Below are 26,166 nucleotides of genomic sequence, written 5' to 3'. Positions count from 1 at the left end.
TTTTCCATTTGATATTTACTGACTATAAGAAATACCAGGCAATTACAGTCTCTGAAGACTGCAAACCATCTTTTAATTATGAAAGTATGTGCTATCCTGTAAATAAAGCTAGAATCAGTTTGGTTTGAAAAAAAAAAAAAAAAAAAAAAAAAAAAAAGGAGGCTTTAGATATCATTTCAAACTATTTAGTTACTGAAATGGAATTTTCTGTGCCTGCCAAAATGAATCCCATTCAGTGTGATGCAACAGGTGTTGGAATTCCAGCAGCCGCCTGCAACCCACATCTGGTAATAGTTAGGAGTTTAAAGGAAGTTCTGTAAGAACTGCTTATGTATAAAAACTATTCATCAGTCAAATCTATGGGCCATATTCACCCACCGCTTGCACTGCACATAGCTCAGATTTTTATTTCGTTTACAAAAAACGTGATTCTGCTCCTCATGAAATTTTAGGAATCTCAGGCACTTGCCCAGGTTGAAAGTGTGCAGGGGATTGGTGAGGCTATAACAGTATATCAGAAAGGTGAGGGAGAGTCTGCAGTTTTCAGAAGGTGTGAATACATCTAAAATGGTTCCAAACGGATCCAAGTTAGATACTGACCATACATTCTTCTCATCATTATTCTCAAAAAGAAAGTTTTTCCCCAATGTTCTATCTACGTAGTAAATAAACAATATGTATCAATAGAATTATTGGACAAGTATTCAAACAAAAAAGTTAGCACTAAGCTCTAAATAATACTAATTTTTGAGTACTGATGCTCTCAGTTGGGCCTCCTTTTTCATTCTCCACCTCCCTCAATTACAAAATTGAGATCAGTAAGACTACTTGCAAGTATGAAGTGGTAGAGTCACACTCTTAATAATTAACCCTTGTTAACTGCTTCAGCATGGGTGTTATCACTCTAACCTGTCATAGAAATGTTCAGGCCTAAAGGCAGGGGAGGTTATACTCACTTAGATATGAATACATGTGCAAATTATGCGCATAAGAAAATATGCTGTAATAAAAACAAAGCCACTAATGATTTAGTGCTGTCATTAAGTCCTGTGCTCGCTAGATATCAATAGAAGGTGGATGAAAAATAAAAAATAAAAATAAAATAAGAAAATAATAATAATAATAAAAAAAAAAAATCAGACAAGTCACCAGCTGTAAGGAAGCCAGAATCATTTGTCTCTCCCTGCCAGTGGAAAAACATGTGTGCCAGTCATTACATACTCTATGACAAGACTAAGGTTTCAGTTAATTTTTACAGTATTATATTCATGGCAAAACACACCTATTTTTTAACTGCTAGTTTTGCTCTCCCTTTTCCATGCGTTTCTGTGACAGCCTCCTGTTAACCAAACACAGGCAACTGCAAAACAAGTATCCTACTGGCTGTGCCATGCTAATCCCAGCTTACCTGCAAAGAGGATAATGACATTTTAAAGGAACTACAACATCAGTCCAGATACAGAGCAGTAGAAACAAGACTGATCCTGCCTCCTGAGAATACAAGCATCCCTAGAACAAAATTACAAGGGAAGGATAATTAAAGAGCACATTCAAAATAGGAATGTAATCTGAGTAGCATATAAAAATAACAGGATAACAATATCAAGAATATAATTATTAAATAGTTCTGTCAAAAATTCCTATTAATCATCTACAAAACAGGAGAGACTGATCTTTTGGAGTAATACTACATTTTAATTCCAAAGTGAATGAAATAATACTAAGGAATCATTAACATGGTCAGGTAGTGATTTAGAACAGGAATAGAATGCTGCTTAGTCAGACGTGGCTGCCATTAAGACATTTAGTAAGAAGTGGACACCTTCATAACTCAACCATGTAGATGAGTCCTTTTATCATGTCATATTCAATTGCGAAGTTGTGTTCAGTTAGGTAAAGCTATTTTTAGTTTGTTAAAACAAAGAATGTAGTAAGAAAGGGATAAGGACTCTTGACATCTTTTGGTGCTGCCTATACGGCTACTAGGCTTTCCCATAATATGCTGAAGTTGTGTAACTGTACTAGTATTGCTTTATAGTCAAGCTAATGATCTTCAGCCTGGATTAGTTTGGGATCAGTGCTGCACTCCTATAGGTACATGGTTACCACTTCACTTGCTGAAACATTGCATAAAAGTTCTGAAGAAATACCCAACAAAACCTGACTGCAGAAAAGATTACACGCCACAGTATCTTCTTGGGTTGGAGTCCTAAGAACTACTGTTCGACCAGCTATTTCACTCTCCCTGCCCTATATGAAGGGGAAATTAAAATAAGTTTGGATATCATACAGGCCATCTCCAAATATATGTGACCTTTCTAAACAAAAAAATGAGCGATGACTTAAGAGGTAAATTGTATTTGCTTCCTTAACATATAAGATCTTGAAATAGCAGGAAACGTGATAGGTCTTACATATACATTTTCACAGAAATATTTGAAGAGAAACTAATCAGCGGCTCCATCCTCGTGCTTGCTTTCCAGACCACACAAATACAGCGGAAGAAACAATCTAAAATTATTTCTGTGAGTTGAACAGGAATGCTCACATAATCACTGCAAATGCTCTTAATTGGCGTGGCTCGGTGATGCAGTTCAGAGCTGTTAAATCCTCTGCCTCTGTGAAACTTTTCATGTCCTGGCAATCGCAGTCCAGCCAGCAGTTTGTTTATCATATTCAGTATGAGTTTCCGGATCTCCAGCAAAGTGGTATTTACTCCAAGGCAGGGAAGACTGCAGTAATCCAATAAGTTCTCATTAGCCTAAAATGCAGAAACATCTGCTGGGGTCATGAGCTGCTTACTTGCTGTTGATGAGCAAAGAATCAGCTCCATTTGCAGCTAGTGTGAACAAAGAATTGTAGGGTTGGGGGGTTGAGGAGACAAACAGGCCTCAATTATCTCCTGGGCAAAAAGGGATGCTCCCTTATGTTGACCCCTGGTGACCTCATCACAGACAGCACAGGAATTACAGCAGAAAAACCACTTGGACTCAGCCCTCCTGACCTGGTGGTTAAAACATTTGGGCAATATCAGCGAAACAGAAGAGAACGTGGTCAGAGCCCTCCAAGAAATACCAGAATCCAGGCAGCACAATCTCTGCAACGCAAAACTAGTTTAAAATGATCTTTACCAATTGCCTTATAGAGAACCAAGAACAATAGAATTTTGCAGAGGACAAATATATTTCCATCATGTCCACCCCCTCCCCCAAGCTCGGACCTAGTTGGCTAGTTTCACAACTGTTTTCAGGTTTTGGGAGAGAAAATAATGCCCAAAATATTTTTAAAAAGCCCTAGAACAACTCAGTGTTAATAACTGGGCAATATGAGCTTCTGGCTCAAAAGATGAACACATAGGCATTAAGTACTGCACGAATTCAAATAAAACTAAATCCATCTTGAAAAGCATCATTATTTCTAGGTGCAAAAGTAAGAAGATCAATAACCTGCAGGAAAAAAGCTAAAGTTAAGACTCCAACCAGATTCAGACATTGTCAGAAAATAAGTGGAAAATACAAAATAAATGGTGTCACATCTGTTTAGTTCCTGCTCCAGTGAGCCTGTAGGCTTGTTTTTTTTTTTCCTTTTTGTACTGTGCTGAATATGACAGCATCTAATGTCTGCAGCTACCTCAAGGTGGAGGAGTCAGCCTGAAACACTTCTTTTTCCTTCAAGGAGACAAAACAGAACCAATTAGAGTATCCAGTTAAATCAAGACGGAATTAAGTGAGTTCAAAATATAAACCCTGTCCTAAAGATGAGCTGCTTTACCTAACACTTATTTGTACAAATAATTACACGTGTTCCATTTAGGCAAAAGAACAGCCAGGATGCTCACATCAATGCCTCTGATTCCCCTGAAACAATGTGTACACATCCCCAAGCACTTTATTGTGTTGTACAAGCAGTTGGCCTTTAGCTCCAAGATTTCCACTTTGCCTTAGGCTTGTTGTATAGACAATGACTGCCACCTGCAGCAAGGATGCAACAAGGATGAGCTACTTTCCTGAAAGCTTTAGAGCTTTTTAATTGCAACCACAGCAAGTACCTTCCTCCTCCACCTTCTTTCAAGGGTGAGAACTAAGAGCATTCGATTTCACTTTACAATATCAATGTAGATATAATAATTTTAAATAGCTTAAAAATTGATCATAAAGTCCAGAAGGAAGCTGAAACTGTTTTCTTTCACCCCAAATTCAAACAGCTAAGTGAAAGGGAACGTTAATATCAGACCACACACATTTATTCTTTAGATGGAAATTGATGTCCCTGAAATAAAAGCACTTCTTAAAAAACAAATATTGTGCTGTCTGTTGCTTAAGTAATATTTTGGTGCACCACATACAACTGCATTTCAGTGGTAGTAAGTCACTTAACTAAAGATGATGGGTTCGATTTAAAAAGTATTTCCTAAAATTATTATTTTTTTGAGATGAACAACGAGGTCTACCATCAAGAAATCCAAGGAGAGACATTCTGCTTTGTGTCTGTGCAGAGACAAAATTTCTGAAGACACTGTAAACTTGATTATTTCATCTCTACCAACTCCAATTTAAGAGCCCTCTTACCTTTTAAGTCTTAGCATGGCACACTTATGAACAGGTTAAAGGCATACGGAAACACATTCTAGCAATTATCCAGACCTAGGAAAAACCGTTTGACCAGTTGTTTCATCGCATGGGACCCTTTCTACTGACATCTCCATCCACCAAAACGAGACTGCTAATTTACCGCTAACCCATGACTTGACTGCTTAGCAAATTTCTCCATCCAGCGGCCAAGTTTGTAAGTGCAGCTTATGTTCCTGAGCAGGAATACAATCAAGCTGTGTACAGTAGCTGAGGAAGAAGAAATAATAGATAACACCTTAAAACAACTGATCGCCCTCTCATGGATAAGCTGCTATGAAACAATGATACGGACCCTATATACAAGGAAGTCTTAATAGCTTGTCACCTATGGACTTCTATTTCAATGTACTGTACATCTACCGATCCAGTTACTATAGTAAAAAATAGGAGTGAATTAAGGTAAGGGGAGATGGAACTTACTTAAACCCTTGCTAACTAATAGCAGGAAGCAAGCCTGAATCATTTATAGCATTTAAAAGCACTTACTTCAGGTTGCATAAGGAGAACGCTCCAGGTGTTTCTTCAGCAGGCAAAAAAGCTTTACAGACACAGCTTAAACCAGAAATGTACCATTATACTGACAATACAAAGCAAAACATAACAGAAAAAGGATACACAGATAAAAATACAGGGTACGGCATGTCTTTCATAGAGAAACACATTCCACTTCTAAAACGAAGAGTATGTTAAAGAACTTCCACATCTGGCACGTATGTTCATAATGTTTACAGCTTGTCTCATCCAGGCACTTACTCAATATTTAGATTAAAGGTTTCTCTCCACATTCAGAATCTACTGGCCTCAGAATTTTAGGTACCAGTAGGATGCAGCTTGCCACTGGGACTGGTTAGTGCCCATAAGCCCATCACTGGATACGTTGTGTAGTATTAGCCCCATGTAAACCCAGATGGAAACAAAAGCTTATTTAGGAGATTAATGAAGATTTTCAAACATGAAGGCTCTTAACACAGCAGTAGAAAACAATCTTTATTGTAAACATATCAAGTACTTAAAAAGAAAGTTTCAAGTTAATACAAAAGCGTATGTTTTAGTAACTTGTTTCCATAACAATTAGGCAACAATTTACCAAAACTTTCCACTTGTTACAAGTGACCAGGCTCCTCCTCCATTCATCAGCCTCATTATCCACACAGCTTTTCCTCTTGGCAAATCCAGAAACAAGGGACAATTAAGAGTTCCTCCAGAAGCTGTTCACTGAGTCACCAATGATGTACAATGCTGTACATTCCTACAGGTCCTCCTGACTAAATCAACACACAGTACGACATACACAGTTCCACATTTCTGTTCTGATACATTGCCCTCTAAGGAACACTACCTTGGGAAGAGATGTAAAGCAACGCACTTGAAAACAGGTGCAATAAAGTAAGAACACGTAGATCATATTTTCCAATAATATGATTTCTTATTATGTACCTTTCAATATTGTCAAGGCAGCAAGTGACGAGAAAGGCACCACAGAAGCGCATGTTTAAAAAAGACGTCTCCTTATAGGGCAGCATGCAGGACAAAACACCATTCTTATGTTAGTTTAGTCATCCATGCTGCTGCTTTCATATTCTGGTATAACTGAAGAACTGGACAAGTTGTATGTTCATATGTAAGTCAAGGTTGTGAAACAAAGAAGCAAAAAAGATAACAAGTCTAATGACACTGATTTAGCACCCACCCATTAGTAAAAAATAAAATACACAAACTTAGTTGAAGTACCAGTGTTTCACAACATCTAGTCCATAATTGTCTTCACATATACTTTGATTATGCAGTGAAATTTCTTTACTAACTTCATATGACAGGTTCTGCACTTGGGCGAAGCTCCTGGAACAAATAAAGCAGGGTAAATGAGTTTCTCTGGAGGATAACAACTTTTACTTAATTAACCACAAAGACTATGCACACAGATACATCATTCTCCTACCGCATAGCCACTGGAAGAAAAAAAAAAAAGTAAAATAGGAATTTTCTCCTCAAAGGCTAAAATTTGGAGAAGAGGAATAGAAATTTGCAGGAGAGGGAGATGAGTGGCTTCACGGTATATCACTCTTCAAAGAGTTCAGTTATATTCTCTTCCAGGGAAATGAAGGAAGGAAAGAAAATTTACCATGTTTTATCACTTCCTTGTGCTCAGTGATACTACTTTGTATTTGTTGACAATACTTGGGAGAAAAATAATTTTGCTCTCCTTGTACCTCCCCAATAATGATGTCAAATAGAGAGGGAAAGTGCACACTTTAATAGGGAAAGAAGGAAAAACAAGAACAGTTATATTTGTACAGTTATTCAGACACAGTGCTTCCAGTTCGCTTTGCCTCCTGTAGTTCTCCACTCTCCTGCACATTTGCACTTGCTCACTGGAATTCTCAGTAAAATTGCCAGAGAACAGCACATTAGACTTTATTTTGTAAGTAGCATAAGGACAGAAATAGAGATGTCTTCTACAAACTTAATTAACCCTCTAATATCCATTCTGGATTCAGGGGTAAGATAAATAGATTTTTCTCTGAATATTTAGACAGAGTCTTTTCACCTGATTGTTGTAAGTACCTTTGAAGCTCTTTATCCAGTTCTTGAGACACCTCTTTAATGTCTTTCAGTACAGTGCATGCTATTGCACTTTCTTCCGAGTAGCTTGGCATAACTTCTGCCAGAAGTTCCTGTGTGATGGTTAACTGCTTTTGCACTTCATCTACAATTTAAGAGATTTAGAAAACATCTCATTTAACATATAAAGAAAAAAGTTCGTGAAAGTGTACTTGATAAAATAAATGAAATTTTCATACCTAAGTACGTTGGCTTATCTCCCTCTATGTGAATATTGCTCATGGGTAATTCATGCCTAGTAGCATCCAGGGAAGCTGCAAAGCTTTTGTATTGCTCTTTAAAGCGTTCCAAAACAGAAACAAGAGGAGAAAGTACTTCCATCTGAAAAGCACACAAACAACCAACACTTCTTCACAAAGCAGCCACTTTGCTAGTACAGTCAGAACGTATGACCTGGCTTTTCTCTATATAGAATGTGATTTAGTCTGGGTCAATACAGAAAAACAATTTGCAGAATTATATGTATATAAAAGAAAAAAAAACAAACAACCACACACAAATGCTACTCTGACATTGACAGAAGAATTCAGAAAGTCTGTGGTGTGATATTCCTGTCCCACTGTTTAACAGGTTTTTCCTCTATTACCTACCTTGCCTAGGTCAATAATAGTTTCCTTGTTACTGCGGCAAGAAGTACTAGCAACATAGCAGGCAAGGTGCTTTGCATTTGATTCTTTGACTGCAGCTTACAATGCATTCACAAGAGACAAGTCTTAATTTTTGCAATGCATTTTCTTTAAGCAAGCATAAAAGTTCAGTTTTGAAAGTCAATTACTCAAAACATGTTACTCTTTCTATTTGACCCAACAAAACTAGGAAAATGCTGAGAAAGTGTGGTGGCTTTAGCTTCTAAGTTCATTTACTGTCAAAAAAACACTAAAAACTTGCCTTCTTCCAACTGGGGCACAACTATTGCTGTCTAACTTATAAAAATATGACAGATAAAGGATAGAAGATGTTCACTACTCATTTAATGGTTAGCATCTTGGCTCTAGTCATAACTGTAATTGCATAACTTGCAGGATGTTAACATAATTTTAAGATGTTTACAGTCGATGCACAGGAGACGTAAGCTGCTGTGGCAACCTGTGCACTGTTGCTGCTCCTTGCCTAATAGCTCTCTAACTTCTCCTTCCTGCCTATCCACAAGGGACAACCAAAAAAGTGACAAAGGCATTTGTTTAGATCATTAGAGAGCACAACATGCCACAACAGGAAGTAGATATTTGAGATGCATAAAATTGTACCACAGCAGGCCACAGGAGCATAGAAATCTTCTCTTGAGAAAGGACCACTTATTAAGATGGACTGTTTAAACACAGGAGAAGAATGAACTGTAATAAAGCCTACCTGTTTGTCTAACGCCTCTTCAAGTCTCTGCTCTCTCTCTCTGAGCAGAACCTCACGCTTCAACTCATAGAGTTTCTCCTGTTCTCTCTCCTTTTCTTCACACAACATTAACAAGTTTTCTTCTGCTTTTTTCTCAAGCTCAGCAACATCGTTTTCAGCCTATTACATCCAAAAAATATTCATAAGTAATTGACATATTCTGAAACAACAAATGTAAGCCTCATATCCAGGTCAAAAAGTCTCAATTAAGGAATTGTAGATATTGTGCAATAAGCTCAGCATGTTATAGTTAAAGCTCTCCAACCATCTTCTCCACCGGTATTTTTTGGGGGAAGATATACATATACAACATCAAATGAGCAAAGAACAAAGTTACTGCTACAACCCCAAACACAAAACACACTTACTCCTGTTTTTTTTTCTGAAACTTCTGCGTATCCTTACTTCATGAAGAAACAGCACCAGCTTAATAAAGTGGTACGAAGCCCACTTTAAGAGAGTTTTCAAAGAAAGTCATATAGTTTTACAACCATAAACATGGTAAGATCATGAATATAACTTTTAGGAATCTGAATGCATAGAAGAACTTAACACCAGAGTTGTTTAATTTCTTTTCAATTTGAAACACTAAATACTCGACTGACTCACCTTCACACTTAGGTAAGTTAAAATCAGTGTCTGAGACGCCAGCATTTCACTCAGAACATCAGGATCACGTTCCTTTAAAAAATAAAAGAACATTCTAGATCAATTTTGATATTTAAACGGTTATATTTTCAGTGTGTAAACAAATTACTGAAAGTCCGGTTTGTGGCCACAATTGGTATTATCATCTACTGTCACCTAGATTAAGCTTTATATTTTTTCTAAGAAAACAAAAAACAATGCATGTTAACTAAATATGCCTATTTGTTCTTTGTTCCACCACTCTTTATACTGTTTTCAGCAGATGTTTGAAACACAGGTATAAAACTTGAAGTTTCAGTACTATGTTGAATAAGTTATCTAAATTAGGTTGAATCAAGGTTAGTTTTCTGAGAAAACATGATAGAAAATACTTAAAGATAATATGAAATAACTTCAAAGCATACACAAGAACACAAAAAGAATCAAGCTGAAGAGATACTGCAGTTAGGGCAAATTCTTTACCACAAGGAACTGAAGTAAAACTGAAGTAAAATTTTGAGACAAGACAAATGTTTCTAGCAGCACAACAAACCTGACTTCTGCCATAAGGCTTTAGATTATCCCAGAAACCTTCACAGTTTTACCAAGTTTAGAGAAACAGAAAATCTTCATTTCACACATTTCAGAATAAAGATACTTAACAAACGAAAGCAGTGAGACTTACCGATTCCTGGTTTTCTCCACATGTCCCCGTATCTTTTTTGCAAGAAGATTTTGAACCAGGAGTCCTGGTAAAGGCAGTTTTATCTGTATAACATGAGAAAATTATTACTCTTTTCTACCAATGTACGTAAGGTAAGTCAACATACCATCAGATTCTGTGCTCTATTTCCAGCTTTGATTACACTAACTAGAAGACATGGATCACAAGCACTCAGCTGAAAGTGACAGTTACCGACAGATGAGGTACAATTCTCACAATGGCTGGTAATCTAACACTATCAGTTACAAATACTTGAGGGTACTTTGTTCTTTAATATTTGATCCTAAACTTAAAACAGCACACCAAAAAGATACTGAAAATCAAGAGGTTAGCTTAAACCCTGAAGGCCTTAATATGTTTTTTTAAAGACACATAAAAATAGTATTTACCTTATTTAACAACAACCTTGCATGAATATAGTAGAAATAAGGGTTACTTATAATCAAGTTATAACATATATATTAAAAATAATAAAATAACAAATTGAACACAAGTGAAAGCTTACCATTAATAGCTGAAAGATCAAGGTCTGGTCTAGTAACTTTATCTCCATCTAATAATGTGGACTGCAAATCACTTTTCTCAAAGCTACTTTGATTTAGTGAGCCAGAAACAACACCTGTAGAAAGAAGCTGTTATCAAACTAAAAGAAATAGAATAGATTATGCACAAGTTCACAGTTGTGTGTGCTTTTACTAATATAGGGGGCAACCTTGTACACATTTTCTTTTTATACATCACTTGTATACCCCCTAAATTACCTAGAAATGAAGTAATTCAGAATCTTATCCTCCTAAACATTCCACAGTTGAACTATACCACCCAGGTGTGAAAATAGAATCACATTATTTCGTCAAGATTTTCAAATCAAGATCTCACAAGAGATTTTTTTTTGAAACTCTTGTTGAAGAAATAAAAATGGATCATTTTGCTGACGTGAATTTGTGGTCATTTATACTGGGCTTATTAAGACAATAAATACAAGAAGCAGGACAACGGTGAGGACAAAAGAATAATTCAAAGTCTTGCAGAAAAGACAAGAGACATGCTTATTTGAGACAATCCAATTACACAACTTCAGATTAATATTCTGTGAGAATATCCAGACAATAGTTTAATATAATGAACTTCAGTTTACACCCCTTAATCTCACATAAAATTCTTATATATTAATACCTTTCATATACAAATAATTAGCCGTAACAGAATATAAATCCACTCCTTTAGGTGTTTTTAGAGTTTTTAGAAGTTGCACGTGGTGGAAAAACAGTTTCAGAAAAGAAAAAAAACACTTTTAAATTCTTCTAATAACACCTACCAGCAGAAGCTTTACTTTTCTGAGGAGGAACCGATTTTGGTTTAACTGCAGAAGGTGCTTTAGAAATCGACTTTGAAAAGGAAGTTGCTGTGGTATCCTATCAATCAAAACACAGGTATGAGTGAACACAGGTAGTAAGCACAATCAGCAGTATCTCTTACATCCTAGTCGAATGCTGACAATAAACAGCTACTATCCTAGGGTGACCAGGTTCTTGGCAAGTCAGCTGAATACACCCCAAACTCCCATCCCAATCCGCATCAGTTTTGTGATGCATAACACCTCCCTCGTCACGACAGTAGTCTTTTGCTTAGGTCCCTCTTCTACAAGTCCGAGCGGCTCCTCGGACCGTTTCTACCCTTTGCCGAGCCCGCAATTTCGTGCCCGAGTACCTTCTTGGGGTCTTTCTTTTCGTACTGCAGGTAGCGGGACTTCACGATTCTTCCTCCTGAAGGAGCAAAGAGCGGTCACCGCCGGGCCCGCCACCGCGCCTCAGCCGGGGCCGCGCTTCCCCCCTCACCCCCAGCTACCTTTCTGCTTCTTCTCGGACCTTTCCCCGTCCTCCACCGGCGTCCCGGAGACGCTCTCCTGCGAGGACATCCCTCACGAACACGGCAGGGGTCGGCAGCTGGCTCCGCGTGAGGAGAAAGGCGCCCAATCTCTGCCGCCCCCCTCAGCTCCTTCCCCTCAGCCCGTTGCAACTCCCGCCCAGCACCGCCCCCAAGCCGCAGCGGAGCCGGGCACCCCCCGGCGGCTCGGAGGAGCGGGGCAGACCCTGCACCTCCACAGCGGCCACCCCCAGGGCTTTTTTTTGGAGTTGGGGGGGATGCCTCCCACCCAGGCTGCGACTACATGGGGTGCTGCGCTCCCCTCAGCACCACAGGGAGTCTGCGAGGTCACCGCGAGGGACCGAGAAAGCCCTCAGCGCGGTAAACACATCCCCGGTTAACTGTGGGGTGAGGCAATGCCTCACATATTGAGCTGCTGGAGCTCAACAAGCCCACACCGGGGCTGTCCCTCATAAGGCGGGCGGCGACCCCGAGGCGGGAGCCCTCACAGGAGGGGGATTACTGACAGGAGCCCAGCCACCACAGGCTCAGAAAGCAGCCGGCGAATGCCCTCTCCCGAGCCGCATTGGGATCCCTGAGAGGGGCGAGTCGCCCACATCCCCCCTCCTTTCCCTCCCCGTTCCCCTCACACCGCCCGGCTGAGGCGGGGGGGGGGACGATGGAGCACGCGCAGTGCGGGCGCGGTGCTGAATGGGCGCCGCCCTGCTCCCCCCGTTCCCCCCCCCTCCACCCGGAAGCGGCGCCTCAGCGGGGCCTGCGGCGGGCGGCGGCGGCGCTTCGCCGGCGGCTGAGGTAAAGGCGGCGGAGCGCGGGCCCCGCGCCCCGGGTGCCCGCTCTTTTTCCATCTTTTTCTCTCCCTGCTCCGCCCGCTGACTGAATTCTGTGCCTGAGGGGGCGGCTGAGGGGCCGGGAGCTGCCCCTGAGGGGGGTTTCTGGGGTGGGGGCGAGCGGCGGGTAGGGGCAGGGTGCTGCCGGGGGTCGCTTTGCGCCTGGTGTGCCGGGGAGTTGGACGTGCCTGAGGCCCGGGAGCTCGCCTCAGGCTCCTAGTGGACAGTGGGGACACCTCCCTGCCTCCAGGCATGCTGCTGGCCTCCATCCCCAGTGTGCCGGCTTCGCTGCCTCTTCTGGTGTCTCTGACGCTCTCTAAGAGCAGCCTGAAAGCTTTCCTACCTCAGCATTTCTGGAAAGTGGCCTTCAAACTCTCAGGGTTCTTGTTGCGTTTTGGTTTGGAGCTGCTCTTGATGATACCAAGGCTGCTGCTGTGTTGAGGCTGTGCTTTATCACGCCGGCCGTGTTGCCTAACTGGTGCTTGTGTCTGGGTTGTGCTAGGTCCTCTCGGTAAGGTTGGTTTTGCAATGCCTGGAAAGTCAAACTGTTGCAAGCTGGGGACATCTCTTTTGTTGCATGATCGCAGACTACATGTGGCACTCCTACTGTGCTAAATGTAGTGCTGTTATTGTCCTCCTTCGTGGCTATTTCGACCCTGCCTGATGCAGGTCTGTGTGATCCTGATGCGAAGGGACTTCCTGAAACTGTTTAAAAACTTTTCTATTACTCTGTAAGTAGTCTGGCAGAATTATCACCCAGCTTTGTTTGCAAGTTTTATTTGTGGGAAGTGACAAGTTCTTTGTATCCAAATGAGCTCGGCTTTGCTTGATTTTTGCCTTCTGGAAATGAGTGGCTGGAGATGATCTCAGGCTCCTGGCAGATGTAATTAGCCTTTCAAAGATGTCATCAGTATCCTCCCACGTTGCTCCTAGAGGTGGGTTGGTATCGGTGTGTCTACCTAGCTCTTTGCAAATAAGACTTTGTTATGCGTAATTAGAAGATCTCTGATTTCAGGTTTGTTAGCTGGAATACATGACTGAAGGACTTGCCCTAAAGTAGCAGCGTGAGGTAACCCTGCGTTCCAGCTCAGTACGTTGGTGTCACGCCCGTCAAGTTTTAGTAAATCTTTGGTGTCTTTAGCTCTGAATCTCGTCAGGAACAGATTTATTTAATGTAGGAAAAGAGGTATGGGTGACTTTTAATGCAGATAAATATATCTTCACTTAAAGATTCACTGTAACTTTTTTTCTGATGAGTTAGTTTTGGTCAGTTTTGTCTCATAGTTCCAGGAACAATTAGATTCTTTGCCTGCCCTACATTTAAAGTCTGGTAACACCCCTACTTCTCAGGCTGCTGCTTCTAAGGCCGTTTCCCTCATTAGAAGCCTTAACTCATTACCATCAGACTCGAGAGTTACTGCAGTAACGTGATGGAACTGTTTTTGTAGAACTGCGAAATATGTGTGGGCTTTTTTGCCTTTTTTGTCACTGTGCTTGAACTTTTGCCTCAAGAAGTGTTTTTTAATTTTTTATTAGTTGAACATTGTAGGCTGTGCAGTGACAGGGCAGCTGTCTGCAAAAGGATAGTCTAATCAGAGTGGGAGGACTCATAGGTCTGTGTTTTTCTGTGGAACCTAAAACGTTTGTAGGACTGAATAATTCAGGAAGAGTAAACACAACTGATGAAAAATTTAAGTGAGGTTCATTTAGTAAGTAATGCTTTGTACAGACTGAATTTTCTGACAAACGATGATTCAAACGTTAGACTTCTTGAATAATTCTGTGTGTGAATAACTCTTTGACTCATATGCATATAGCTCAGTATTACTTTGGCTAGATATGGTCTTTCCTTAGCTAGATGGACACGGGGGGAGGTGAGGCAGCCATGAGACAGGATTCTTTTATCTTGGGAATTTACAGAAGCAAAATTCCTGAAAGATGTAACGCTGTTAGCTATCTTACCAGTCAAGGAAAATAGTGAAAAAATGATTCAACAAAAAGTCCGTGGTTTGGTACTTTTTTTGTGAATTTGAAGGCTGAAGGTGTTTATTAACTTACAGTTCTAAGAAACAAGATGTGCTTACTCTGCCTGTCTTTTCCCTCTGACTTTTGGACTTTTTTTTGTCAATCGTGTTTACATTTTATTGAAACAACACTCTCTAACGTGGTTAAATATGATGCATATTTTTCAGGTAGACCTGTGCATGGTGCCATTTAAAAACATACACTATCACAATTCTTTTTAAAAACTTTAATCAGTGAGTAGCACTTCAGGGTTTGTGTGTTATGATTAATTTTTTTTATTTAAAAAAAAAGCATTTGTGTATTTTTTTTTTTTTAAGGAGAAAACTGTCCAAAGCCAATATCGAGAAGTCAATCCAGAGATGCTTATAAGGATTTATTTTTCTAATAGCTGGCTAGTTTAATAGATCATTTGTATGCTGAAAGGGTTAGCAGTGCCTTTATTTCAGAATTCAGGTTGTATCTGATAGCGTGTCACCAAATGCAACTTAATGCACATCCTAGCAAAACTTCTTCCTTAAAATACCAACAGTATTTAACACAAACAAGTGTTTTTAAAACTGTTTGACACACATAGGTTCTGCTGCTGCTGAATCAGTTCTTTTTTCCCCTCAATTCACACAAATGTTCAGCCTAAAGTTTCTGATGATAATTTCTTATCAGCGCAGTTGCAGCATTAGGCCAGTAAGATTTTTGCTTTGTTGATGTCTGTAACACCGGTAAGGATGAAATGAAGAACAACTATGAAAGGTTGTGAGAATAGTCTCAGAGTTTCTTTTGACTTTCATTCTTTGCTGCTAGCACCCTCGGTTGCTTTGCCTCCAGTCCTTCTTTTCTCAACAAGGCCACATTTTCATTTCCTCTGAATCATACTCAAGAGCACATCTGTAGCTATGACACCGCACTCAGTGTAAGTTAATAACATGCTATAGGCCTTTAAAGTCACTGTGAGCCTGATAAGATAGCCTTGTCTTGAGGTTAAATTGTGCGTCTGAGCCATTCAGAGGAAGTCTGGCCTGCATCTTAGATGAGCTGAGGGCATAGATTGGGATCAGGTCTCAAGGGCCAGAGGGAGGAGAGAGAAGGAAACTGAGAAGGAACTGCTTGCAATGGAGGTAATTTCTTTGACTTTTTCCTGTATTACATTGCATTACTTGCACTGCAGGCCAGCTTCTCCTTTGTTAGGCAGTCTGTTGCATACATGAACATCTCTGGCAGGGTTGATTGCAAAAAGTAGTAACAAATATGCTGTAAATTAGTATGCTCCATTCAGAACTATTCCTTTTGGAGTAGAAAACAAGAGCTTTTACTTAAAGAAAACCAAGGGTCAAGAGTTGTTAAGTTCAACAGGAAAAAAAAACAACATTGAAATGGTACTAGAGTACAAAGCAATTTTCAGGTTAATCTACAAATGTCTGGTATATTTGGGGGAAAAAAAAAACAACTCAGCTAATAGCAACTGTGTGTCCTCATGATGTGAAGTGAGGCAAGGGCTGAGGCCTTTGCCTTACCTATAAAGCACACTTGGTCCTTGAAATCCTAGGGTGTCGCTGTAGCCCTTTATCTTGTTGAAAGTTCCTTGCTTTGGAATCTAAGGAAAAGTAATAGCTGAATATTTTCACAATTGCTAAACGTTTTCAGTTTGATTGGAGGGAGGGGGCTCTTTTTGGGACAGCAGTTGACAAATCTGGTACGCAAGAATATTAGAAGTACATGTGATACCTTTCTACTTCTGTGTTGAAAAATACTTGATGAACGATGTGAGGAGCTCAGATCTTGCGGATTGAGGAATGCAGCACTGGAAACGTACATGAAAATGTGAAGAACTGGAATATTACAAAGTTGATCCTCAACAATTTTGCCGTAATGGTAGCTTTCCCTTTTTAGCCTCACTATGATTCATTGACTAAACATGTGGCTTCAAATTATGGCCTTATTTAAACTAAACGGATACCCTGCGCTGATTGGGGAAAAGTTCTTTTCTAGAATTTTACAACATTACTAAATAGGCAATGTTGGCTTTAATGCATATTATGAAAATTCATTAGTTTGATGGAGACTTGAAGACGTTTAGAAAATACCATAAAAATTTCTGTGGAGAATTTGACTGTTCTCTATTCCTGGTAATGTTGTTGAGGTGGCGGGGAGGAATAACATTACAGATTAATGATAAATCATGTAGCTTAGTATGTTTCTTTCGTAAAGTATTGAAGTAGTAACTTGAAATGTTGCCCTATTTGGTGATTTAAGTAGCAAATGTAGCCAATCCTACAACAACATACTTAAACGCTGCAGCCTACTTTCAGTTGGATTGTTGTTTGGTAAACCCAGTGGTTTTGTGTGTGGCTTTGTTTGTTTTATAAGCAAGTGAAAGTAATAATTAATAGGCAATCTAAAAACAAATGTAGCTTTAGACTGTTGTCTTATAGATGCTTTATGTTAGTACTATTGACAAATACACCATTTGTAGGTTTGCAAAGATGGGGTAGTGGATCTTGGAAAGAGATTTTAGGTTGTGTAGACTTGTTTCCATTTTTGTAGACCTATTGGAATTACCCTGCTAGGATAGCTGAGTAAGGGCAGCCTCTAACCAGTACCTTGTGTTTAAATTTGTCTCGCAGTATTCAAGGTTTCCCTTTTCTCTTTCATCTTGCTCAAAATAAGTACTGTTAAATTGCATGTGTTACACTGGCATAACAAAACCGCTGTTGGAAGGGTGCAAATCATGTATCTCTATATCTTTTAATATGCTAATCCCTTGCAGCTGTTGCCCCACTCACACCCACAGAAGTAATACAGTGCAATGGTTTGAATAAAAGATTAGAATCAAACTTTGTGTTTCTAACTTCTGTTTTGACTTTTTTCTCTTGCCCAGCTTGCCTAATTCTTCCCCTGTGTTTGCACCTGTATGGTGAAAAATAACGCTTTATTGTTTTGCAGATGCTGACAGCTGTACTTAGTCAACTTTAATTGCTATGAAGAGGCATACTTGCACTACTAGAGGCTTGTACAAAGTAAAACATTTTAAGGAAAACAGGAAGGAGCCTGAATGTGAAGTCTAAAATTAGTTGATGTTCACCTAATGCCAGCTTCTGCCTCCCACTTATTAAATTCTCTAACACAGCTTTGTTTTTTTCCTATATTTTATAAGGAGCCTCTTATAAGGAGGAGTAGTGAAAGAAATTGAGGTAACTTTGCAGAAATTTCCATCTCCTACAAAAAGAACTCAACAGTGGTTAGGCTGCTGTTTTCCTGAGCTTGCTGTTTTGCATGCTGACCATTATGGTTTCATTATTACCTTATACTCTTGCATTTCTCCTTTTTCTTCCAGTATTCTCTGCACCTGAATTCGGGCTTGTGCTTTCTTGATGGGCCAAATTTCATAGAAGCGATAAGTATTCAGATTGCTTAAACAGAGTTCTAGATAATTATAGATCATAAAATCAGGAGTGATTGTTCAGACTGCTCAACGTAAATGAGGGTGGTGCCTAGTTAACTGTAGCACCTGTACAGCACATCTGAAACTGGGGACTGGCTGACTTTCTAAAAAAGACCTTCAGCAGGCCTCATTGTTACTGCCAGTTAAGTTTCTGCAGCAGAGGGTAGCCTTCTGGTGACATTTGTCTTATGTTTCGCTGACTTTGTCTAGCTTTGAATTCCAGCCACAGGCTTTTGTTATAGTTTTGTCCTCCAGACTGGTGAGCGTTATCAAACTTCAGTTCCCCATGCAAGGACTTAAACTACTATCAGTCTGCAGTGTGTGTTTCTTACAGACAAAGCTTCTAGAGTATTTTGCTATAAGGAGGTACTTTCTAACGTAGCTGTTGTTATTGTCAGCTTCTTACTTGAATTTGGGGTATATTCTAGGTGTGGTATTGGTCGTGTACCTTCGGAGTACAAAGGTAGAATGGCCACCTGACTAAATATTCATTTGATGTGCATCTTGGATTTACAATAACTGTTATGCTTGTGGTGTTACGTAGGAATCTCATGTTTAAATGATTACCCACTACGCTTTCCAAGCCTGCTTCAGTTACTGCTTTTCAGGATAGCTCCCATTCCATCCCTCTGGCGTGGCTTGCTTCTTAAGTAAATCTGAAGTTGTTTACCTGTGAACTCAGCTGGAATTTGTTCACTTGCTCCTATCCTGCAGAGCTGTATCATTGAATTAGCTTTTTGATTACTTATTGCCTTCTCAATCTCTGTCTGATGCATTCCTTATCAGTAACTCTTTTTTCTTCCTTTTAGAATCATGATGAAAATATTTACTTTGACGCCAGGAATCCAACTTCACTAGAATCTAATCCTCCATTTGCTTGATGATAATCCATCCATAATTGAATACTGGGACTCATCAGGTAGCCAAGTTACCATCTGTTCTTCTTATTATCTGTGTATGATCCTTTACTTTTATGATCTAATTTATTATTCAAAATACTGCTTAGGATGAGGTCAGAGGTGTACCAAAGTCTGTCTCTTCGAGCAGTGTTATTATCAAACAAGTTTGATAGCCTAAGAAAAATCACACGTTAATTGGGAAGCAGCAGTTTTTCCTCAAACCTGTGTTTTTAGATATTCTGATTCTTGGATAGAAGTATTTAAAAGTGTTGTTTTTTTTTTTTTTTTCCTGGAACACATTTGGTGCATTTTTTTTGACATATAAGCTGTACATAACAAAAAGACAATCAATTAAAAGGACATGCATGTAATAGTAGTTGGGTGCTGCTCTTCCTTAAGTGACTTCCAGAATTTTTTTTTTTCCTTAAAGCTTCATCATCAGTAATAAATGATTCAAAAGACCGTATCTGTTCTAAGTTATTGTTGGGTGAAAGAGCAGTCTCAAAGCTCAATGCTGCCAAAAGCAAGCTAGCACTGCCTGGATTTCATATCTGGTTAAAAAGAGGCAGTGTTATACTGATTGTCTTTCTGTTTACTGCTGATATGACCGTACATTGAAATCATGTTTCAGCAAATTCTTTCTACTGTAGCTTATCTTCCAAATTGTTCTTCTAGGCTGATGGTTGGGGAAGCAGAACTCGCTTGCATGCTTTAACTTCCATCAAGTTGCTTGATGTTGCTTGACCGTGTAATTAAAAAATCTGTGTGTAGCATTAAGATGTTAAGGTTGATGCCTGCGTGTTGCTTTGCCATAAATCTGTTCTTTAGGATGAGTGAGTCTTTCTCTTTTCAGTTTTTCTGTCAGACACACTTGAGCAGAGACTGTCATCTATCACGTTGTTACTTGCTGTAAATATCCTGGCCTGTGTTTTTCAGTAGTAAAGAGAGGCCATTTGTGTTCTGGTTTCCTTTTTAGAAAGTGTGATGTGGAAGTCTCGAGCAATGTACCAGATGTATCTTGGTAGCTGACATGAGGTGAGCTTCGGAAATGTCTATCAGTGCAGTCAGAGGTTAGCACCTAGGTTCAGCTTTTCTGTGTGGGCAAAAAGTTGGTGCCACGCTTCTTAGGGTGTTGTGCTGGTCAAAAGGCTCTCTGAGGGGACTTCCTCTGTCGCAGCAGACTGTGTGTCTGAAACTAGTTGTTGGGGGGAAAGAAAAAAAAAAAAAAGGAAGTCTGCACAAGACTGTTTCCCTTGAACTAGCCAGCCAGCTTGAAAGGAAAATGGTCACTGCTGTTCTTTTTTTTTTTTTTTTTTTTTTTTTTTTTCTGTCAGTGCTCCAGATTCATCTTCCCTATGAGCAGCAGCAGTCTACTGTAGGGTTCTACTGTATGTTAGTGTTTGAGTTTCTGTAGGTTAAGAAAGCTTTATACTTGTGGAATTCTTTCAAAGATACTTCAGACTTCCAATCCACTGGTCAGTGATGATCACAGAAAATGGAGAGGGAACTTAGAGCTCACTGGTCGGTCCTTGTGTATCACCAAGTTCTTGCAGTAAGCCTCCTTAATGAATGAGGAATTTAACAGGGCGGGAAACCATTCTCTGAGGGATCATATAGCTCGAGCAGAGATGTGTTGTGGTTTGTCTTTCTGTGTCTGGCTTGCTCAGCCTGCCTTTTGATGAGTAGCCGCTAAGAATGACCTAGCTTGCACAACAGTGTCTTCTGAAAGCTTACTGTTCAGAACTCCCTTCAAGCACCGTTCTCTACTCTGAGGCTGTTCATGAGGCAGAGCTATGTCATATGTTTCTCTGAAGTGATTCATTACTTGCAGTGGAAGTGGCAGCTAAATGTTTCCAGCTCTGCTGATTTTAATTTGAAATGATTGCTCTGTGTGGCCTTATGCAAGTTCCTGTTCAGTTCTTTAGTGGCAAAAAGCAACTTCATTGGCCAATAGCATTTCTTTGCCACTTTCTTACTTTTTTTTTTTTTTTTTAATATTCAGTATGTAGCTATATATTTAGAATGCTTTTGTTCTTGAGACTAAAATTTAAATGGTGTTCTGGGTATGAAGTTTTATGGATTGTTTAAACAAAAAAAAAAGTGAATCCTTCTTTATCCTTCTATTATATACATTATTTCAGTATAACAGTTTGTTAATTTATCAATGTAATCAAACTTAGCCCTGGTAATCCAGGTGTACCCAGCTGCAGTTGAGAGCATATTCACCCAACAGCAAAGGTTCAGATTGTTAGTCTAGAGGCTTTTAGGTTTGGCGGTAAGGAGGAGGTTGACTTCCTTGAGGCAGCTGTTAGGTTGAAGTTAGGTTGCTGGCCTCCGGGAGGGCTGACAGGAAGTAAAAGCAAAAGAAATAGATGATTTTTGGAGTCTCATGAATGAGCTTCCCAAAATCTAGTGAGGATAAGGTTGATGTGATTAGGTATAAAGGCTTGTGAATTAGCTGGGTTGTTTGGGATCTTGTTAGCTGAACTGAAATGTAGTTGCAATAGGACTAATTTTACTGTGTCACCTAAAATAAGAGATAAAAGGGAAGATCGAACCTTTCTGTACCAAGGATGTGGTTGACTCAAGTGAAATTAGCAGTCTCTTTTCTGGGTAAATTATTCATGCTCAAGAAATCACCATGGTGTGCAGAGTTAGAAGGAGATCAGAGCAGTGTTTGCATTGCTCAGTTGTAGGCACAGCTTCCTAAAGCTGAGTGCTGTAAATATCGTACCTGTCTTGGAGCTTTCATGAAAAGAGGTCAGGGAAAGAAGAAAAAACATGTGAGCACTGTTAGAACTGTCTTCCTTCTGCACCTATACACTGTTCCTTCTGCTGTATTTTGTGGCACTTCTGATTTAAGAAACGATCAAACTCTTTCTACCTCAGGTTGCTCGCACAGCTTTAAGGGAGAGTTTGTGTGGGAGGATGAATAAATGTTTGTGTAGCCATGCAGAGAACCAGGTCATCAGGAAAATCATCTAGGTTAAAACTAACCTGTGGAGACAAGGAAGTTTTAATGTAGACATTTATCCCAGTTCAGTTTGCCTTGTGGCCATAAAAAATAAATATGCTTGTGCTGCTGTAATTGGGAGGAGAGGGTGGTACGGGAATAGAAGCAAAAGTGCAAAGAGGATAGATATTGTTATGGTTATCCATTCCATGGAACAGGCTAAACAGACTGAAATAAGCCCTAATGTTCACAAATAGGGTTCTTTAGTTAATAATTTGTCTAGTTAATAACTTATTTTCATCTTCCGGAAAATAATAGTATGCCTTAGTATGTCTTGTGCACGTTTTGTAACACCTGACTTATTTTTCTTTTTTGTTTAATTTTTTTTTAGACTATGGGCACTGCATCTTGAGCAAGGGTGGAAGACTGAAGCCCATTTTGGGGCAGAATGAGTTTAACAGATGCTGACAGTGCAGTTTGCCCCGCAAAAGCAGCCTATAATCTTCATATTTACCCCCAACTCTCGGCAGAAAGTGCTCCATGCTGCAAAGTGACAGCAACCAAGGACACCACGTCTTCAGATGTCATCAAGGATGTGATTAATATCTTAAACTTGGATGTCTCAAAACATTACGTGCTTGTGGAGGTGAAAGAATCCGGTGGTGAAGAATGGGTACTTGATATAAATGATTCCCCTGTTCATAGAGTTTTACTTTGGCCTCGCCGTGCTCAGGATGAGCATCCTCAAAAGGATGGGTACTACTTTCTTTTGCAAGAAAGGAACACTGATGGGACCATCAAATATGCCCAGATGCAACTGCTTTCCAAGGAGACAGATGCTCGACGATTGGTTGAAAGAGGTTTCCTTCCATGGCATCAGGAGGACTTTGATGACTTGTGCAATATTCCCAACTTAACAGAGAAAACACTCCTAGAAAATCTCAAGTGCCGCTTTCTAAAACACAAAATTTATACTTACGCAGGAAGTATTTTGATTGCAATTAACCCCTTCAAGTTCTTGCCCATTTATAATCCTAAATATGTCAAGCTGTATGAGAACCATCAGCTTGGGAAGCTGGAGCCTCATATCTTTGCCATTGCTGATGTGGCTTATCACACAATGCTTAAAAAACACATTAATCAGTGCATAGTTATATCAGGTGAAAGTGGCTCTGGAAAAACTCAAAGTACAAACTTCTTAATTCACTGCCTCACAGCACTGAGCCAGAAAGGGTACGCAAGTGGTGTGGAGAGAACTATTCTAGGAGCTGGACCAGTTCTGGAGGTAAATTTATGCTAAAACTGCCTTCTGTCAAAACTGTTTCTTGAAACCGTCAAATGGCGGCTGTTGAATGCTACTTTTGAGAGTCACCTACTTGGCTTAGGCTTTAAATATCTCTGGGTCACACTGATGTTTGTCTGTGTTGCTAGACTGCTTCCAATTGATTTTCCTTAATTCGTCCAGCAGTGCAGTTGACTTCCTGTTGCTGTTCGTGGATATTTGACTTAACTTTCCACCAGTAAACAGTAACGTTTTGGGACAGAGGTTATTTGTGTCTTCCATCTTAGTTTTGGTGGCAGTTGAATCAAACTGCTCAAGTTGGAAGTAAACGTTTCATAGAAAGGTTTTTCCACCACTTAGTGTGATTGTGTCTGTGTGTGTAAGCATGTCCTGCAGCGTTTTATGAAGCTGCTTTTTGGGGGAGTTATTTCCTTTCTACAAAAGTTTGCTTTGAAAAGAGTAACATCGTTAGTTGTGGAGAAAGTGAGAGTCACGTTTGGCTTTTAATTACTACATCATTTCCAACAGAAACCAAAACTAAACGTGAGAAGGGGGTACAACAACCCTCTTGCATGAGGTAATGGTAGGACAAACTTAATCTGATCTTGTAGGCTTTAGCCTCCACCTTTTCTTCTCTTTTTTGAAAGAAAAAAACTCTGAAAGCTCTGAAAAGTCTGAAATGTTACGGTTACCATCAACAAAATCTTGAACAGTGAGGAGGTTGAACACAGCTAGTATATTTTTCAGGTTTAAATATTTTCAGATGTAACAATGGTTTCTTAAAAGGATTTTTTCAAACTTTTGGATAAAAACATGAAAATGCAATGGAGTTACTTCTAAAACGTTACGTTTATAAATACGGTTTGAGAGCTTTTTGGTAAAGAATGAGGAATATGTCCAAGTTCTTTTTTGCCCTGCTTTCTGCTGCTTGAAAGCAGAAGTAAGATTGTTTGAGGTTTGCTGGCTTCTGGAGTTCAAGTTTGCAGTTCTAAATAGAAAACAGGAAGGGGTCACTGTGGAAAGCACTGTTCGATCAGCTGATCCGTCTGCCTTTGATACAATTAACCATTTCAGACCCTGGTATGGAGGACGTGGTGCAGCTGTCTCAGAGCAGGCAGAGGTGAAATTTTGTGTGGCATTTTGTCTGTCGAATGAGAAGCACATGTAGCCCTAGGTTCAAAATTAAAGCTAACAACTTTGCCAGAGACTCAGGTAAACGTAGCATATGTTGGGAATTTCCATGCAAAGATGTTTGTGACTTTCTATGGTAAGATTGGTTGTCAGAAGTACTGTGGCTTCTTCAGCCACCCACTGAGCACGTTGTCATGCATTTCACAAGAAAATTTCGCTAGAAATATGATGACCGATTGAATGGTTAGCTTCAAATTTGCCAGACGGATTCTAACATTGCTGTTGGAGTACGTGTTGTCTAAAATGTCAGGCCCTTCTCTGAAATTCTCAAAGTTCTCATTCTACATCTTTGAGGGTGTTTGTTAGTTATAAATCGATTCACCATAAATGTGTCCTGCCAAATATTGCAAAAAGTGAAGGGTCAAAATGCCAGAAATGTAGGAACATCTGAATCTTAAAGCACCTTTCAGAATTGAATATACGTTTTTGTATTAAAAGTATTGCTCGTTAACTTGAAATTAAGGAGAAAGAAGCATTTCTGAAACCTATAGATGTGAAGGTAAGACTTGTCCAGGCAAAAAAAGTCACTGGGATGCCTGTAATCGTGGTAGAACTCTGTTTGGGGCTGTTTTAATCTATTTCTTGGTTGACATAACTGCAGCGTGCATCAAAAAGCTGTAATAGGTTTAGGTCATAGAGATGTAAAATCAAACTGTCCTCATTTGGATGCTGCAGAGCAGACTTGCTGGGCAGTGAAGCTTCCAGTTTTCCCAATTATGGTTGTTCTTGTGCAATTCCATTTAGTAAGAGCAATTCAAGAAAAAAATAAGTCTAATCTCGATGTCAAGGAAGAATGCACCAAAGCTTATTTTGCTTTGTGGAAGCTAAACTGCTGAAAAACTCTTTATGTTCAGCTGGTCACTTTTAAATCCAAGTACGTGACTCATTTGGGTTTTTACTTAACGGAACTGAAGTGGTACAAGGGAATTTTTTTCTTAAATGGGTGTTTCAGGGGATTTTTTGCCTGAACAATTTTGTAGTGTGCCTGAAATATCTGAGAATGTTTTATTTTGAGTCCTCAAGAAAGGGTATCCACAGATGAATTGTCCTCTTGACTGAAATCTGTCTCCGTAACTTTAATGATGTAAAATTAGGCTGCATTTTGGGTCAGGGCTTCCTCTTTTCAGTCACCTCTAATTTTCCTGACACCTAAGTTTAAAAAAAAAAAAAAAAAAAAAAAAAGTCTGTTTTATAGGTTGACCTTTTGTCAAAGTTCAAGGAGTTAAAGCCAAACTTCCTAGTGTAGAAGAGGTGAGCAATGTTAGGTTACTGTAAGGGTCGATTTATAATTTTATCATGTACACAAGGATCTTGGAAATGTTCCTTACCAAATCCCTCTTCTTTAGTGGCTCACCAGCCTCTGTCCAAAGCCGTAGTTAATTTAAACTACGGCAAATATTCTAGCCCCTTACTCACAACCTCTAGATTTTGAAGAATGCAGTTAGAGGTGTACCATGAAAGGAGATGCGACCTTGAAAGTTGAATGATATTACTTCTCAAACATCTGAGAGATTAAATACAGGAAACCAAGACAAGATAGGTCAAAAATTAAATGTGGTACTAGCAGGATTGCCGTTACGTGCCCTAGTGAAAGGAGGGCTGGTCGTGGATTAGCCTCTGATCCTCAGATGCTTCTTGCTCAGCCTTGGCACCAAAGTATGACCTGTTAAAAC

The 26,166-nt window shown here is 39.6% G+C and overlaps 2 protein-coding genes across 7 annotated transcripts in view; one reads left to right on the top strand and one right to left on the bottom strand.

Moving 5' to 3' along the window:
- Window positions 1–5,591: 5,591 nt before the first annotated feature.
- HAUS8 (HAUS augmin like complex subunit 8) lies at window positions 5,592–12,026 on the bottom strand. Its single transcript, XM_032203615.1, has 10 exons — window positions 11,842–12,026; window positions 11,704–11,759; window positions 11,312–11,408; window positions 10,499–10,612; window positions 9,955–10,037; window positions 9,252–9,323; window positions 8,604–8,762; window positions 7,433–7,574; window positions 7,197–7,338; window positions 5,592–6,470 (listed from the first exon to the last, which is right to left on the bottom strand). The coding sequence occupies exons 1-10, from the start codon at window positions 11,909–11,911 to the stop codon at window positions 6,350–6,352; spliced, it is 1,056 nt and encodes a 351-aa protein (XP_032059506.1). The 5' UTR covers window positions 11,912–12,026; the 3' UTR covers window positions 5,592–6,349.
- A 629-nt stretch (window positions 12,027–12,655) lies between these two features.
- The window catches only part of MYO9B (myosin IXB), a 45,455-nt gene continuing 31,944 nt past the window's right edge, over window positions 12,656–26,166 (top strand). For all 6 annotated transcript variants that reach the window (XM_032203530.1, XM_032203528.1, XM_032203529.1 and 3 more), the window contains exons 1-3: window positions 12,656–12,672; window positions 18,978–19,087; window positions 22,412–23,305. In XM_032203530.1, the coding sequence (XP_032059421.1) occupies window positions 22,469–23,305 (837 nt within the window). In that variant the 5' untranslated portion in view covers window positions 12,656–12,672; window positions 18,978–19,087; window positions 22,412–22,468. The remainder of the gene's footprint in view (window positions 12,673–18,977; window positions 19,088–22,411; window positions 23,306–26,166) is intronic.

This window comes from Aythya fuligula, chromosome 26 (assembly GCF_009819795.1).
Source record: "Aythya fuligula isolate bAytFul2 chromosome 26, bAytFul2.pri, whole genome shotgun sequence".
Classification (NCBI taxonomy): Eukaryota; Metazoa; Chordata; class Aves; order Anseriformes; family Anatidae; genus Aythya; species Aythya fuligula.
This window is presented reverse-complemented; position numbering and strand designations above follow the sequence as displayed.

Excerpts from the sequence above, each read along its gene's own strand:
- HAUS8 (XM_032203615.1), bottom strand. The coding sequence starts at position 11,911 with ATGTCCTCGCAGGAGAGCGTCTCCGGGACGCCGGTGGAGGACGGGGAA. Across the intron at positions 10,613-11,311 it reads GAAAAGTAAAGCTTCTGCTG|GTGTTGTTTCTGGCTCACTA; the intron begins GTAGGTGTTATT and ends TTCTTTCTACAG. Across the intron at positions 9,324-9,954 it reads GTGGAGAAAACCAGGAATCG|GAACGTGATCCTGATGTTCT; the intron begins GTAAGTCTCACT and ends TATTTTTTAAAG.